Source organism: Scylla paramamosain, chromosome 2 (genome assembly GCF_035594125.1).
Source record: "Scylla paramamosain isolate STU-SP2022 chromosome 2, ASM3559412v1, whole genome shotgun sequence".
Classification (NCBI taxonomy): domain Eukaryota; kingdom Metazoa; phylum Arthropoda; class Malacostraca; order Decapoda; family Portunidae; genus Scylla; species Scylla paramamosain.
Window position 1 is genome coordinate 10730001 of NC_087152.1, and position 17500 is coordinate 10747500.

Genomic DNA, 17500 nt, shown 5'->3' on the forward strand with positions numbered 1-17500 from the left:
CGCATTCAACTTTCATCCAAATTGCCTCGGGTTGTAGTAATTCGAGAACGTAGAGCTTAACAAAACGTGCACAATTTCTAAGCGCGCCCAATGGCAAGACGAAAAAAGTGTATTGGCAACAGTGAAATCAATCAGCCTAACTCCCGCCCCGCTGCCTGAGTTACGGGACCTCTCGGGCGGCGGCGTGGGCGAGGGGGGAGACGGACGTGGCTCGTTTACAGAAGTACACCACATTTTCCTCAGTGTCGTAAAATATTACCGTTAACATCCTTTTTTTAATTCGAAGATAATAGGTCACTGTTCTTGTTCATTTGTTTATGTTCTAGTCTTTGATATTTTACAAGAACATGAGAGCATAAGAAAACAAGGGAAGCTGCAAGAAGTCATCAGGCTTACACGCGACAGTCCCTGTATATAGCATGCCTATTTTTTTTTTTTTTTTTCACTTATCATCTCCATCTACAAACATACTTAATCTTTTAAGAAGCTCCATATTGATTCGGAACATCAGCCTTATACATGTTTAAGAACCAGTTTCTTCCTATCTCTTTTTATTTATTTATTTATTTATTTATTTTTATAAATGTAGTCTTATCAGGATTGTGTGCAGGAGTTGTTTTCGTTCTATTTACCTCGAACAACGCGTGCAAAATAACGACGTAGAGATTTCAAACACTATAGCGTTACTTTCACCAACAGCCGCTTAATGTGTAGACTCCATCAAACTCATACTATTAGATAGACACCACGTTCACTCTGCTCATATTACAAGCAGTGTCACCAGTGGATAGGTTTCATATTCTAGAGTACAGCCACAAAAAAGTCATCGAAGTTTGGCTTTCGTTTCCTTTACAATACTGTTCCTTCATTTCAAAACTCTCTCTCTCTCTCTCTCTCTCTCTCTCTCTCTCTCTCTCTCTCTCTCTCTCTCTCTCTCTCTCTCTCTCTCTCTCTCTCTCTCTCTCTCTCTCTCTCTCTCTCACGCACAGAGCATCCTATGAGTCACGTATATCACTCTCTATTTCCCCCAAAACTGCCTCTCATTTCTCCATTAACGCTACACTGGCACTGGCTTCCTTGCAAAAAATGCCGCGAGTTCCTCTTTCAATTGCCACAGTTGCATCATTTTTGGGACATTCCAGGGAGGCATTCCAATCAATTCTTTTTGTAAACGTTGCTCAAGGACTGTGAATGCTGCGTACCATTTCCCATCTTTGCAGGATTCTTTTTCTTTTTTTATTTACTCTTCTTTTTCACGGCAGACCTTTTAAAAATATATCCACTTTTTTTCCCTTTCCCCGAAACTTTCTTCCTGTTCTTTATTGGTCTTTTCATCACTTCCTCTTATTGTTCTTTCATTTCAGTTCTTTTTTGGCGAACCAATTGTGTCCTCTTGTGTGTTGATGCTCCATCTATTCAATGGGTCTTGGGGGAATTAATCTTTCTTATTGCATTGTTGACAGCAGATTTCCTTCTTGCTTCATCTCTGGCTGTACAAATCACCCTTGATATACTTTTCAAAGATCACTCGCACTCAGTCCCTTGATTGTATTCCGGTGAGGCCTTTGTATTGACTTAATTTACATCCTCTCCTCCTCCTCAATCTCTTTCCGAAACGCTTCTTTGTCTTGTCAAACTTCAACTAACTTCCTTCAAGAGTTTCTCCGTGCGCTGAGTGACAGAACCATTCACCGAGTCACTTTTTACCGACATAATCACATTTACAGTTCCAAACACATTTATTTTAGGTTTTCAGAAGCAGTCTCTCGTTACATACATAGCGATTCCTCCCAAAGGCTTCACAGTGCATGAACTGTCGCAAATTTTTATGATACATTAAACTTCATGCACAACAGTGGAAAGAAGCACTTTTTTAAAACTACAATCAAAGGGTTCGTAACTGAGCCTAAGGTACGCTTCAGAGCATCACCTAATGTACTCGTATAATGTTTTTTTTTTCACGAGGGTTGTGCCAAAATTATTCAACCTGAACAGAAAATTACCGTTTCTAGATTCTCGTCGAGACGACACAAAGAAAAGTATGACAGTGTAATATTAATGTTTGCACGTTTGATACGCTAAACATTTTTTTTTTTTTTAGTTCTATTATCAAACTAATGACCACGAGTATTCAACATGATTCAAAGGAAGCTATGGTAATGCAATATTAATGTTTACAAATTATGTTTAAATAACGTATTTGCATTTTTTTTTTTTTTGTGTGTGTGTGTGTTCGGAAATCTATTGTTTAAGTAATGGCCACACGCATACAATATCTTGAGTTACAATACATACATTTAGACAAAACAGCAGTTTACGTATGAAATATTTTCATAAAAAGTACACTACTCACTATACAATTTCTTGCGTTACAGCACGTACATTTAGTAAGAGAGAGAAAAAAAAAGAGCGATTTACGTGCAAAGCATTCATAGGAAAAGTACACCAAGCAACAGGACAACCTTAACAACCATCACCCAAATTGAGGCTCTTTGCTCTCACTGCGGCATTTCACTACCATCGAAGACTCCTCAGTGGCTCAGGTTCAGGCCAGAGACAGCCTTCTGACACCTGTGTACTTATCCTTACAGAACACACTAGACTCCATTCCTCAGTGCTTACCCCTCTGTCACGTCCGTCTTGCATATACTCTGTCACAGGCGTGCACATACATGCTTTATCGTCCTCCTTCTCTCTCTCTCTCTCTCTCTCTCTCTCTCTCTCTCTCTCTCTCTCTCTCTCTCTCTCTCTCTCTCTCTCTCTCTCTCTCTCCTTCACGCAGCCTCACATTTTTACGGCGAAGTTCAACCACTCGTTACCGCGCGGCTTAATATCGAGCGAATGGGTCTCGTAATTAGAACCCGGAGATGTGTGTGGAATTGAAAGCACCTCCTAATCTAGCAAGTTCTTTGATATTTGCGAGCGGTGACTTCCTGGAATTTACACAATTAAAATTTACTTCACATGGCAAATAAGGATTAATTTTGTCCTTCTCATGCACTGCACAAGATTGGTTTTGCTTATAACACCGCTCTGCTTGGAATTACTTAAACCCATATACTTTTACTTTACACGTTTATTTATTTTTTTATTTTATTTTTTTTTTCAAGGCAACAGAATAATCCATGAGGAAATCTATGTTAATGGATCTTCAAATATCAGTTTTCCTACAGATATTCGTTCCGTAGTGAAAGAAAAATAGGCAGTGAAACACACGAAAGGACAATTGTGCGACGCTCCCACACGTCCTCATACCTTCGCGTCCTGCACTTGGCCGCCTCACCCTCGCCCCAGCTCGTCACGCCCCGCACACCACCCTCGCCTGGCAAACACTCACCTGACTGCAGCCTCCTCTTCGCTCACCGCCACTGCTCTCCACCTGAGACTCCTCCAGTAGGACTGCGTCCGCCTCAGCTACGAGTATGTTCCAAGAAGGCATTGTGCTCGCAAAGTAGCGACGTACAGGCACAGCACTCAAGATGCTACGTAATTAATAAGATTCATATCACGCTGGGGCGGCCGTGAAGTGTGCCTGCAGCCATCCCGCGATGCGGCAATCTGAGGAGACGCAGGAATGCACGTGACACCCTGAGAGTATTTGTCCGCCCTCAGGAAATCCACCATGAATACCTGATGAGGCCAATACCCTGGCTTGTCAGGCAGCAGCGGCAGCAGCGGCAGCAGTTGGCGCACGGGAGCTAAGTCTTAATACGGCAAGGCGCTGGGTGCTCACTGCACGACTTCTTTCCCTTCCTTACAGCCGCGTTACACACGAGGTCACTCGGACTGAAATGCGTCTCGTCTTCCATCTGTGTGCGTTTCCAGCGATTTTCGGGATGCAAGAAATTTGTGGTATTGCCAAATTGCCGTAAACGTCCGGGAGTTGACACGGGTTCGAGTAAATTTGGTTTGGGAGATCCTCAAATGTGTACTGAAGCTTCCCCGCGGGAATGCAGTGCTCCGCGCCAGGCCAGCTTTTTCCTTAAATTCTGACAATTTAGTGAAGCAGTTTCTATATTCGGAGTAAATTCGAAAAGTTCCTCCATTTGAGATGTGATATATTTCACCCTGCGTGCAATCCTGGAAGAATTGCTAAGCTGGTGTCTGCCCCAGTTCTCACGAATCTCCCGCACACCTGCTGAGGGGGTGAGAGGATGGAGTAGGAGAATGAAAAGCTGTTCGATGCTATTCGTATTGCTTTTCAGGCCAAGGGTTCCTGCTAATGTCCTGGTGTCGAGGTTAAGAGTGATAAAGACAAATGGGTGTTTTCGTAGCCGGGAAGGACAACACAGCCAGGACGAAATGGCTCACGCTCTCACGGGAGGGCAATGCGGGGAAAAAATCCTTCTGAAGCAACGACACGGAAGCGGCAGGAAACTTGCTCTCTCTCTCTCTCTCTCTCTCTCTCTCTCTCTCTCTCTCTCTCTCTCTCTCTCTCTCTCTCTCTCTCTCAAAGTTTCGGGTATTCATTAGCTAAACTCGTTGCAAGACCAGTTTGATCTCCAAAGACTGGACGCGCAAGAATGAATTATCTTTGGAGAATTACGAAAGCTACAGTTGCAGGATAAGTTTTCAGAGGTGGCAATTAAGGTATATTCGAGTCTCATAGACTTAGTGGCTGCTTGCTGTGCGGCATGCGGCCCAGCACGAACACGAGACACTGAATACTTAATGTACTTGTAATTTCACGGCATAAAATCATGAGGACAAAACAGATACGGATTCCAAGAACATCCCGCTTTTACTGTTGATATGTGAATGAGACGTAGCATAAGCGGTATCACGAACACAACTATGTACAATTACTCCACATTCCAGGAAAACAACATCTAATTCTTTTGGTAATATGTCAATGAGATGCAAGAGGTATCACGAACACAACAACGTCCAATCACTCAGTAGTAGTCTCTGGTCCTCATGAAGGTTTTCTATACCTCAGGTTTGCTTCAAGCCTGGATGGTGACACGTACTAATCATGTTTATCTGGGATGACGAAAAGAAAGGCCAGGTACTTCTGTTTGTTCTTGTTTTATACCTCCACCGTATTCTGGTTTGTGTTAACTTACTAACGGTCCCTGCAGAGCCCAGCCTCACCCATGACGCTTTATTCTTTCCATACCGTACTAAATCCCTTCCCTTCCCTTCCCTTCCCATCTCTCTCTCTCTCTCTCTCTCTCTCTCTCTCTCTCTCTCTCTCTCTCTCTCTCTCTCTCTCTCTCTCTCTCTCTCTCTCTCTCTCTCCTGTACCCTTGCAACATGCCGGTGATTAAATTACAGAGTGATGAACGTGCACGGGTCTGGCACTGTGGTGGCAGCTTGTTACCAAAAAATGTAGGCGTTTATAATAGAATTCGACACCATATTTTCGGGTACACCGGGGAGAACGACACATTGACTTTTTTTCACAGTTGTCCCAATAAATCAGGGGAGGGAATGAGTTAAATGTGAGATTTGTTAAAGAGGGTGACACACGGACAGGGTGGACGAGCGGCGAGGGGAGAAGGCGCGATGGTGGGACGAGCAGGTGTTGGGGTCCCGAGCGCGGCTACAGGTTGGGGCGGTGACGGCTGTTCTAACCCTGGCCGCCCTTAACCCCGCCGACCAGGGACTTTACACCTGCCGGGTCGACTTCCGCCTGCAGGCCACCAAGACCACCCGCATTAGCCTCGCCCTCGTGGGTAAGTATCATTCTCTTTGTTCACTTCACAATGCCTCACACAACGCGGAGGAACAATGGCGAGCTGCACTAACTTTAATTGTGCTTCCTTAAAATCCAGCTGTTGTAGGAGAGTGAACAGAGAAAAAAAGAGAGTGTGTGTGTGTGTGTGTGTGTGTGTGTGTGTGTGTGTGTGTGTGTGTGTGTGTGTGTGTGTGTGTGTGTGTGTGTGTGTGTGTGTGTGTGTGTGTGTGTGTGTGTGTGTGTGTGTGTGTGTGTTTATATAGTGCATGCAAATACGTGTCCCATTAGATCTAAACAGAATTACATTTAAATATGTGCATATGCATTCCTGCACCATGCGTCCGCTGAACACACACACACACACACACACACACACACACACACACACACAGAGAGAGAGAGAGAGAGAGAGAGAGAGAGAGAGAGAGAGAGAGAGAGAGAGAGAGAGAGAGAGAGAGAGAGAGAGAGAGAGAGAGAGAGAGAGAGAGACATACAAAATATTTCCGCACTAAAATTAATCATATGCAGATAACAATAAAACATTTACGGTGGGATGGGACATGGTGACAACAAACAAACAAATGCACACGTACATCCACCCATCCACCCACTAACCCCCCCCAACACACACACAGACACCAAATGAAGGTCGCGTCTGATAAAACTCGCTTCATCTCCATCTTTCTTGGCAGCCTAATCTCGCTTCCCTTCGCTCTCCTCTGCACGGGTCTTCCACTCTTCGGCCCGGGCTGTCACTCTCTTCGAAGTCCGTGCCGCGGGTTCGACAGCTCTCATATGTTGGTGTTTTAATCTTTTCGTAATCTCCATGTACAGACATTGCCTCAGAACAGCGACAACCTGAAGCCATCACACTCTTGCTATCCTACCCCATCCTAATTAATTGTGGGAAAGAATAAATCTGATCCCTGCGTGGCTAAAGGTTGCAGGGTACACTCGCACTCTTGCCTACCGTAAAGAGGAGTGTAAAAATGTACGAGTGTATATATAAAGCAGGTAGGCCACGCCAGCCTCCTCTCTTTACTTGCCGGTGCGCCTCCCGCCACGCACACTCGCCGACCCTTTCCTTTTAACGTCAGGGCAACTGAAAAAACACAACTTGAAACGTCAATTAAGAAGATGAATAGGCATGCACACTGTGGCTGAGGACACTATTTCCTCGAAATTCCCCCGCCACCGCTGTCCTCGGGGTGACTCGTCAGCTCGAGAGGAATGATGAAGCCACTTTACTAAAACGCCGCTTTTGTCACTGAAATGGAAGCGACGGTTCGGCGAGGCAGTGAGTACACACGAGCTGTTATCGCGAGTGCCTCTTGACTTGCAGTGAGTGTATGCAATGCGCATTTCCTGCCACGCCGTCTTTCCTGGAATCACTGGCATCGCAAAGGGCGCGGCCAGCGAGCTCGAGCTGCCTCAAGACCCAAGAGGCTTTTCTCCGGAATAAAACCCGAATGCTCTGAACGATACTCGATCCATCAGGGAGAAATAATGCAACCCAAATGAGCTCATTGAAAGATAATTCACTCGCCCTTCCCACTACAACCCCCGCCCCGCCCCCCGCCAGGCCGCCCACATTGCATGGCCGGGGGAACAAGGCACGAGAGAGAGAGAGAGAGAGAGAGAGAGAGAGAGAGAGAGAGAGAGGGGGGGGGGGAGGATGGTGGGGCGGTGGGTTGCATTGGATAGACGGCACAACGGAAGGTGACATTATTGGAGATTATGAGATTACAGCAGACATGCCTTATGAGCTTGTATCGCTGTTCGTGTTTTCAGAGGCAAGCAGGCACGCGCGGCGGGAAAATGACATTACCTCGCGTCTCCGGGGAGATCTCATACTGAGCTATATTAGGAAAGAACGGTCGTGTGAAAAAAAGATAAATAAAAAAAAAATATATATATATATATATATATATATATATATATATATATATATATATATATATATATATATATATATATATATATATATATATATATATATATATATATATATATCAAACAGATATTAAGAACATTAGAACATGAGAAATAAGGGAAGCTGCAAAAAAGCCATCAGGCTTACACGTGGCAGTCCCTGTATAAAATATACTTACCTATTTCCAGCTATCGTTCCCATCCATAAATCCGTCTAATCTTCTCTTAAAGCTCCCTTATGTCTTAGCACTGGCAACTTGATTTCTGAGTCCATTCCATTCATGTACCACTCTATTTGAGAAACAGTTTCTTCCTATCTGTTTTTTAAACCTAAATTTTTCAAGCTTAAACCCGTTATTCCTTGTTCTCTCCTGATTACTGATCATAAGAATTTTGCTTACGTCCCTCTTGTTATAACCCTTATACCACTTAAAGATTTTTATCAGGTCCCCTCTTAACCTACGTCTCTCTAAAGAATGTAAATTTAACAGCTTCAGTCTCGCCTCGTAAGGCATTCCTCTAATTCGAGTTTGAATAAATTTTGCTTTCAAGTCAATAATTGGATAACTTAGAAGGGTCGTAAAGATTGTGCTCATTTAGTTATAAAGAAAAGTCAGTATATTCAGGGTATTACAGTATTCTTATATTGAACTTAGAAATTAATCATAGTTTCAACAAATTTGGCTTTCACTCGATACCCGGTACTTTAGGATTACAAATATTTGGTTCATTAATTTAGTCATATAAAAAACACATATTACAGCAGTCGTCTATTGCACTTAAAACTGAATTCGAGGTTCAAAAGATTTAACTTCAGTTCGAAGCACGGATAACTTAGGAAAATGGCAAAGATTAGGTTTATTCATCAAGTCATAAAGAAATGCTAGCAGATAATTAAGATATGGCAACATTCTTCTACTGAAGTCTCACAAGATTTGACTTTCAGTCGGTAACTGGATAATTTTTCAGGATTATTAAGGTTACACTTATTCATTTAATCATATAGAGAAAAAAACACCAAAAATCAGGATATTATGGCAGTCTTATATTGAACTGAATTTTAGTTTCAATAAATTTACCTTGAACTCGATACGAGATAACTTTGAAGGACAATAAACATTACCTTCATTCATTTAGTCCCTCAGAATATTGAAGCGTAGATTGCGTGTCTCGAAAACATGATTGGTAAGAAAGTTAAATCACGGACGAGGAATTATGACCATATGAAAAACAGCAGCAATGAAAGGGAAGGAGCGACGCGTGACACTTTCATAAGAATCCCCTGATTAGGTTTCCGAGAAGCAACTACGCGCAAGCTAATACTTCCTTTAGAGAGAAGAAAAATAATGTAATAGAAAATTTCCTCCTGGGGATTGAAACGCATTATCAAAGGCGTGTTACTGAGGCAGGATTTGGGCCCTCGTGTTTAAAACTGGTAATGATGATGATGTTAGTGGTGGTGGTGGTGGTGGTGGTGGTGGTGGTGGTGATGATGATGATGACGATGTGGGTTCACGTCATCACTGCTCTTTTAACATACATCACATTAAATCTGTAGTTTTTTTTTTTTCTCTGAAGATTGGATGGTTGGTATGAAAACCTGTATTATTATCGAGTCTTGGATGGTCAGCCTTGTCCGTGGCGACGTGGGCAGAACTTTTCTATACTGACACCTGCAGAGGTTTATGCCACTTCCCGGTGCTCGCTGACGTGCTCTCAGTGTAAGAAAAGATTCATAACAATATATTGTAAGCACGATTTGCCAAGTACTTCCACGTTTTCACATCAATTTTAGATTCTCCTGACAAATTTGAAACCACCATACCGGTCTTCCCATACTCACCAACGTCTGTTATTCTCCGTGCTGATGAAGACACAGGCGTCACTCCTGCAGTACTTGCGTCTCGTATGTTGTCTTGATGTTCCATTTCCAGCTCACTCACACCCACATATTACTTCTTCAGGGGGATATTTCCTTCTGGAAGAGGAATATTTCTTTCTATGAGGTCGGATATTCTGTCCTGAGAAAAGTTTTCCTTTTCTGATCCATGCTTCTTAGAAGCTTCTTCCTGACGAGAAGTATTTTTTCATAAAGGGAAATATTCTTTCTTGAACAACAGAAATAATTAAGGAGTGTGTATTCTTGAGGTGGGAAACTCTTCTTTCCTCCTCATAATGAGGGCAGCTGTACTTGCCGCAAATATCCTAAAAACAGTCAGTCTGTTTTCCACCCGCTAACAACATTCTTCGCGAAGATTGGAGTCACCCCACCTCAATAATTTAATTTCTCCAAATCGCTTCTTTTGAGGGAACCAAGTTTTTTTTTCTTCTTCTTTTTCATTCACCTTCAGTGCTTGGTCAATCTGTGTGTGAGAATCAATGCATTGCTACGTAGCAGTTGCTTCGAGGAACCACTGACCGGCAGAGCGGCAGAGTTTCTTCACCTGATTTTTCACGCACAAGAGCGTTGGTGTCGTTGACTACTGAAGTCTCATCTTCAACTATATTTTTCATGGTTATTGAAACAAAACTTATCGCTGAACATTAAGTTTTCACTTTTTTTTCAAGAAGTCTGTGACTGCCGTGAAAACAGAAAATGCGTTGAGAATGATTTTTTTTTTTTCCTTTCTCTGCCGGCGTTACCTTTTTACCAGGTGAGGTCCCAGGGGCGTCCATAATCTTCCTGATCTCGATGAAGGAGAGCGTGACCAAGGCAGCCACGGACAGCCCTCGCTGGTGCCAAAAATGGCTGTTACGTAGTGGCTTATGGACTCCAGTGTGGGATCAGGTACCTCTGGTGATTTACTTGCTTGGCCGAGCTCGGGTTTATTTCCTTTCTTGCTGCTCTTTTTCTTTAGTGACGGTGGAGGAGGAATGGCAGGAGTCGCCCTTCGATTGGAAGACTTTTCTTGAGCACGGGAATCTTTCCACCTGAACTGTAACTGATGCCTGGAGTACAGAAAATGTTCTCACTGACAAACTATAACGACAAATCTATCTTTTAAGTAGAAAAGCCTCATGTGTTTCAATCCAATAACATAAATTCATGCATATATTTTTAGAAGCAATTCTGGCAAAGTTAATGCTAGCGATTCCATACACGATAACTGCAGACTTTTCAACCAGTGATTAGTCTCGCACTGCACAGCGAGTGAACATGAATGACATGTCACAATGGATGATTTCATGAAGAGGAATCAACGTAACTTTTATTTCCTTTTCCTGATGTATCTCACCCGATATAAATGCCATCTCTCTCTCTGGCCGCTGCTTCATAACGTGGAAATATAATCGCAAATAAGACGGCAGCATTAGCAAGATGAAGCGTATTAAATCACAACAGGAACGGTGCCTTTAAGCGAGCGAGAGCGAGGGCTTTGAGTGAGGGATTGATTGATGGTTCAATTAACTCGGCGCCGCAAGAGCACCGCCAAAACGAGTATGACGCCAGATTTCATTTGACTTGTAAAAATATAAAGCACTCAACATGTTCTTTATGTCACTGTTAGCGAGGAAATTAAGACATTTTAGTGCCAGGTGCAGACCTCCGCTGAGTGGAAGTTCAAAAGAGAAAACCTGTAAAATATTGTTCGTTCACATTTAGAAATTAATAGTTTCTGCAGTTTTTTTTTTATATTTTTTTAGTTCCGTAGTCTCTTATTAAGTCAAGGACTACACGCGCGCACACACACACACACACACACACACACACACACACACACACACAGTAACCCCATGTACCCAACAGTTCCCCCAGAGAGCGTGAGTGTGGTGGAGGGCGCAGGGGAGGCAGCGACGCCACGGATCACCTCCAGCAGCGTGGTGGGGCCCTACCTGAGCGGCGAGACGGTCATCCTCACCTGCACCGCTCAGGGAGGTAAGTGTGATGACTCAACTGGTCTTGTGGGTAGTGCTTTGGTGTGTGGTAAGCAAGGAGTAGTAGCACCAGTGATGGCAGTGGCGGTATCAGTAGTAGCGTTAAGAAAAGCAGTAGCACCAGGAGTAAAAGCAGTAGCAGTAACATTAACATTGTTATTATTATTTAAGCCACATTAACGAAGTTTCTCACTGACAAGTAAGAAAATATAAGGAACTGACATATTTGGAGTTCCATCCCCAAAAAATAAATAAATAAATAAATTAATTAATTAATTAAAAAGACAGATAAAGAAAGAAAGAAAGCAATAAAATATAAAAAAGAAAGAAAAGTAAAAGAAAAAAAATGTACTCATTGTCATTACATTGAACAGTCTGGTTACGAGTCTCTTTCTCACACTGCGGCGAGGAATACATCATCAACACTAGACGTTCTCTGCCGGAACGTGTTCAAAACCTGACGGAACAACCATCACCTAATAATCTATCCTAGCAGTGCGGTAGGGACGACTATATCTATTCTACGAAGGACACTCACCATAATAACTCCACATGCCGGACAAACACCTCCCAGATCGTTAAGGGGGATTTAGATACGACGCCCCCCCTGACTTCAGATGTATTGGCGGAGGAACACACATGATTTGTTTCCTCTGCCCTTCTAGCATAACCGCCTAGCAATATTACACGATACAGGTGCCTAGTTAAACTCCCCTGGTCACTGGAATACGCAAGTCTCTTCATCATGTCAAAGTAGTGTTGCATTAAAGAGATGTAAATCTGCGAATGGAATCACTAAATGAAATACCACATCAATTTGCTCTCTGGTCAACATGTAACATCAAGACCAATCTAGATACATCAGGCATCGCGTCTCATTCCTCCGCGCACTCTGAGGATGGAAGGTCTGCATGATTTGATTTATTTCCTTAAGAGAAACTCCATCCTCAAGGTATTTAATAAGATGGTGCCAGACATTCAGAGTATTTAAAGCACTGAAGGTATTAATTAAGAAACCCTAAGTCGGGGAGGCGAGGCTTGGCCCGAGGCATAAACCTCCGCAGACAAAGTACAGCTGCAGTTTTTTTTTTTTTTTTTGTCTCGCTTCCGCTCTCTGTCCTTATTTGTCTGCTTGTTTTCCCTTGTTCGGCTTGGTTCGCGGAATTTGCCAATAATCGAGACAAAAAAAAAAAAAAAAAGCTTTAGCAAAAACAATGGCTACAGGAGAAAAAAACATCAATAGACACCAGCGATATGACTCTGGGCCACGTGTACTTTTAATATTACGTGCAGGAAACGTAGTGCTTGAATTCAATGTAAGACCTCAATAAAACATAATGCTCAGCTTACGCAAGTTCCTGATGCGACTGATATAGAGTATCAAGAACCTGATTTTGTTTAATGTTAAGAACTGATATGCTCAAGAAGTGTATGCTTGATTGTGCCAAAATTTCTTTCATTGTGTACTTATTTCATTGTATATGGACTGTCAAGTAGCAATGATTTTGCATGCTACTATGTTGCATACCATTTAGTTTAAGATATGACAAGCCTGTAGCCAATAAACGTATCTATCTGTCTATTTAGTACTACAGTGTCTGTAACCAAAGGAGACATGCTTTTTCAGGATGCGATAATCCAATTAAGACACCTATCCTTCTCGCCATGACCGGATCGATGAGTTTGTAGTAATCATCTCACCTTCTGCCACAGAATGAATTAAAACAAGCCTGTCTTGTCCTGGTGCCATGTTACCTGTTTCATTCAAGGAAGCCAGAAATGTCTATATTACGAATTTCTGTTTCTTTACGCACTCTGCAGATATCTGTGAGACAATTTCCTATTTATCAGCTTATTATATGAATTATCCATTGTTCATCAGCTGATTGAGAGAGAGAAAAAATAAAAACTGACCTTATCTCATTCATCTTGTAATGTACGGAAGAGACACACAATGTGACGCACGGGAGCAGCTCCTGTCTCCTAATACTAAGTAGAATGGGCTCATATCCTCAAACGTTTGCGCACCTCATCTCGACTGCTTTTAACAGGTTCTAGTGGGGACTACTGTGGTTTTCAAGGATATTTTCATGATCCTAGTGAGAGATTGACATGATTTCTTTATCGTCAATGAATGAAACACTCAGGAGAACCCGACCAGTCATCTCCTTAGCCCTTGAAAACAGTCCTGATGAGAGAACAAAGCGATGAAGGATGTAAACTGGTGCCGCAGAGCAAACAGGCTACCTTGCCGCCGCCCCGATGTCGACCAAGAGCGGCAGCATGGTGAATCTCGCAGCCATGATCAATGTGCACAGGTCGTTAGGGTTCCGCTTATTCTATGCACATCCACTCACTTCTCCTTAATGGCCAGTAGAGGATCGCTTTCCGCAACTAGTGGTAAACCCTCGGCCACGAACAACGAGCGCTGCCCCTCCTCCCCCCTTCCCCCACCAACAAACGTATAATACAAGCAAGCAGTCTGAAATGTTTAGTATTTTCCCGGCCGCTCAGTGGAAGCAAAACAAAGTCTTTTTGAATACCAGATTTCTGTGCGGAAAAAAGAAATCACAGGGGAAAACTGCACATTAATATTACTATTCTCTTCCAGCAGTGGAGCGTAAAACAATTTGAGAAGAAAGTGGCCGTGTCGCGACAGCAAAGTTTAATGCTGGGAAATTTAATAATGCAATTTTCTTTGCCTTTTGTATCAGCCACGAAAGGAAAAATAAAGTAAAAAAAAAACGTATTGGTCCAAAGTAAAACCAACATTAAAACAATTGCAGTGTTGTGAAATTCTCTCATCATGTTTTCAAAATATTTTCCTTTGCACCAAACCGTGTTGGAGGGGGTGGGGAGAAAGAAAGGAGGGGCGGAGGCAGCATGCTAGGGAGGGACCGGGGAAGGAGAGGAGGCGGCAGGATACTGCAGTACATTCTGGTATTCATTTATTGCCTTTTTTTCCTTGTTTCACGAAGGCCGCCCACCGCCGAAGATACTTTGGTTGGGGAACGGGCGTCTCCTCGACTCTCTCATGGAGTCCCAGGCTTCAGGAAGCACCAGCGAGCCTCTCAGCCTCCCTGAAGGACTGACGCTTGGTCCTGAAACCCTCATTACTCCCAAGCCACCGTCACCACACTCCAACATACTCCCTTCAAGGTCACACATACGACTATCAGACGAGGCAGAAGCTTTCAGCACATCTACTCTCCAGCCCTCCACGCCTCTCCGGCCGTCATCAGTGCACCGAGGGGAGCCGTACAACACCCTCACGCTGGGCCCCATCACCCGCGCCCATCTCAACATGCGGCTCACCTGCCAGGCCGTCAACTCCAACCTCACGCAGCCCGCCTCCCTCACTCTCACCCTCGACATGAATCGTGAGTATTGTCTGCTTCTTATTCTTGCCTCAAATCTTGCAACCTGAGTCCACCTATACGCTGTATTACGCCACTACTCTTTTTTTTTTTTATGGGCTGGTGTCGTGACATTTCCAGTCAACTGCATACGCCTCTCATGTTAAAAAATAAATAAAAAATAAATAAAAAATAATACGCTTATTGGTTCACGGCTCATAACATACTCGTACTATAATGCTTACACAAGCTGATCTTTACACATCTGATTCTAATATCTCATGGTCACCACATAATATATACTATCGAGTCACACACAAGAAGAATATAGGAACATATGAACATAAGGAAAGCTGCAACATGTCAGCTCGCCTACACGTGGCGAGCCCTGTGTAGAACTTGCATATCTATACCCACTATCATCATTATCCATAAATTTATCAAACCTCTGAACGCTCTCTTTTGATTCGTCACTACCAGTATGATTATTAAAGTTATTCCAGTCATCTACAAGTATTTGTGAACCGATTTCTTCCTATTTCAAAATAACAGCCACTTCTAAAATTAAGGTCTGTCACTACCACAGGGTAACACCTCGTCCTACAGAGCACCAGCAGGACTAAACACTGTGCCCCCTGTGAGGTTCGAACTCACGGCCCCTGGTTTACGAGACCAGTGCTCTACCACTGAGCTAAGGAGGCTGTCAGACGTGATCGAGTGCTCACAGTCATGCTCCACATTATAGTTTTCATAGTATGGATTTCTCACGCACATTACTATAGATCCTTAACACACATTCCTTTGTCTTCTCCCTGACTGCCGCACCGTCTGTCTCTCATGCTTCCTGGTTCTCATTTCACTGGTTTCCTTCCTACTGCTCCTCCATGATATACAGACTTCATGGTATAGATTACTAACACACATTCCTTTGTCTTCTCACTGATCCGTACACCGTCTGTCTCTCATGCTTCCTGATTCGTACTCCGCTGGTATCCTTCCTTTCCTCCTTCCCAGCCTCCCGCCTGGCCGTCGTTTTAACATCCAAGGTTACTACTTTCCCTCGACTTCCTTCCCCCGTTGTTCTCTCCCTCCGTGTACAGTCATATTGGCTAAACCCCTACTTATAAACCCTCCTCGTTGATCCTCAGCCCAGCACTGTCTTGCCTCGCCTTCCCTCCCTGTAAGGTCGCTGACTCCTAGACCGTCAGTAAGGAGTCGAGCCTTACCGAGGGGGCAATATACAGCTGGGGGAGGGTGGCATCTAATACACACTATACATAAATCCCGCAGCATGTTCGCTATACCATTACGCCTGTTTGTACGCATGTGGTAATTTTTCTCCTACATCGCCAAAGCTGTGATACTCCATTTGCAGTTCCTCCGAGAAGAAAAAAGAAGAGCGGGAAAACGGAAAAGCATGAAGAGGAAGTGCGAAAGAAAAACGAGAAGGATAAGGCAGGGAAATAGCAAAGTAAAGAAAGGAGTTAAACGGAGCAAGGGCGTGATTCACTGATGTGAGGGTAAATGAGGGAAAGAGAGAGGGAGTGATAATGACAGAGTGAAGGGAATGGAAAGACGGATGGCACGCATGAATACAGAAGGGGATTATGGGAGAAGATGGGAAGGCTGAATGAAGACATCACGGTGGGAGAGAGAGAGAGAGAGAGAGAGAGAGAGAGAGAGAGAGAGAGAGAGAGAGAGAGAGAGAGAGAGAGAGAGAGAGAGAGAGAGACAGACAGAGAAAGAGAAAGAGAAAAGAGGGGAGAAGATAACAGGACAGACTGCGACTGAGGAAACAAGAGAAAGAGCAAGTGAGAGAGAGCACCAAACAGGAGGGGGAGAGAAGACGACAACACGAGGGGACGATGCAAGACGCCACTGCTGCAGAAGGGAGAAAGAAAGGGGGAAGAAACTGATACACATATTAGCGAATTCACTCTTTGTTTCCCCCTCTGCATTTCCCTTATGCCAAGGAGGGACTGAGGACTGAGGGGCTGACTGGAATGCCTTGTAAATACGTGCATGAACATATTCTCTCCCCAGGTTACCGCCAGATACCATTCACACACTCAGCTTTTTACCATGTACCAGTCGGCCATCAATCCCACGGTCTGAATGCATGGAGATTTGTTAATTGTAATGAAGAGAAGAATCCTCAGTTACATGGGAGAATTATAAACATACGTACACGGGCGGGCACACACACACACACACACACACACACACACACACACACACACACACACACACACACACACACACACACACACACACACACACACACACGTATTCTGGTGTCATCGAAACTAAGGAATGCTTCCCAAGGGCATTCTCTCTCTCTCTCTCTCTCTCTCTCTCTCTCTCTCTCTCTCTCTCTCTCTCTCTCTCTCTCTCTCTCTCTCTCTCTCTCTCTCTCTCTCTCTCTCTCTCTCTCTCTCTCTCCACCCACCTTCGCCACCCTCTACAGGTCTCACGCCTCATAACTTCTGCATCACCATTAATGTCTCTTTCTTTCTTCTCTTAAAAATGCCACTCCATCTTACTACACGCTTTCTCTCTCTCTCTCTCTCTCTCTCTCTCTCTCTCTCTCTCTCTCTCTCTCTCTCTCTCTCTCTCTCTCTCTCTCTCTCTCTCTCTCTCTCTCTCTTACACACAC

General features: G+C 43.7%; 1 protein-coding gene and 1 non-coding gene across 2 annotated transcripts in view; one reads left to right on the forward strand and one right to left on the reverse strand.

Annotated features, from left to right (window-relative positions):
- Positions 1-17500, forward strand: part of LOC135109815 (nephrin-like) — a 113459-nt gene that overhangs the window by 71278 nt on the left and 24681 nt on the right. Inside the window, exons 3-5 of the mRNA XM_064021536.1 lie at positions 5479-5678; positions 11361-11489; positions 14467-14868. Coding sequence (XP_063877606.1) covers positions 5479-5678; positions 11361-11489; positions 14467-14868 — 731 coding nt within the window. The remainder of the gene's footprint in view (positions 1-5478; positions 5679-11360; positions 11490-14466; positions 14869-17500) is intronic.
- Trnat-cgu (transfer RNA threonine (anticodon CGU)) lies at positions 15474-15545 on the reverse strand. Its single transcript has one exon. It is a non-coding gene; the product is annotated as a tRNA-Thr (tRNA).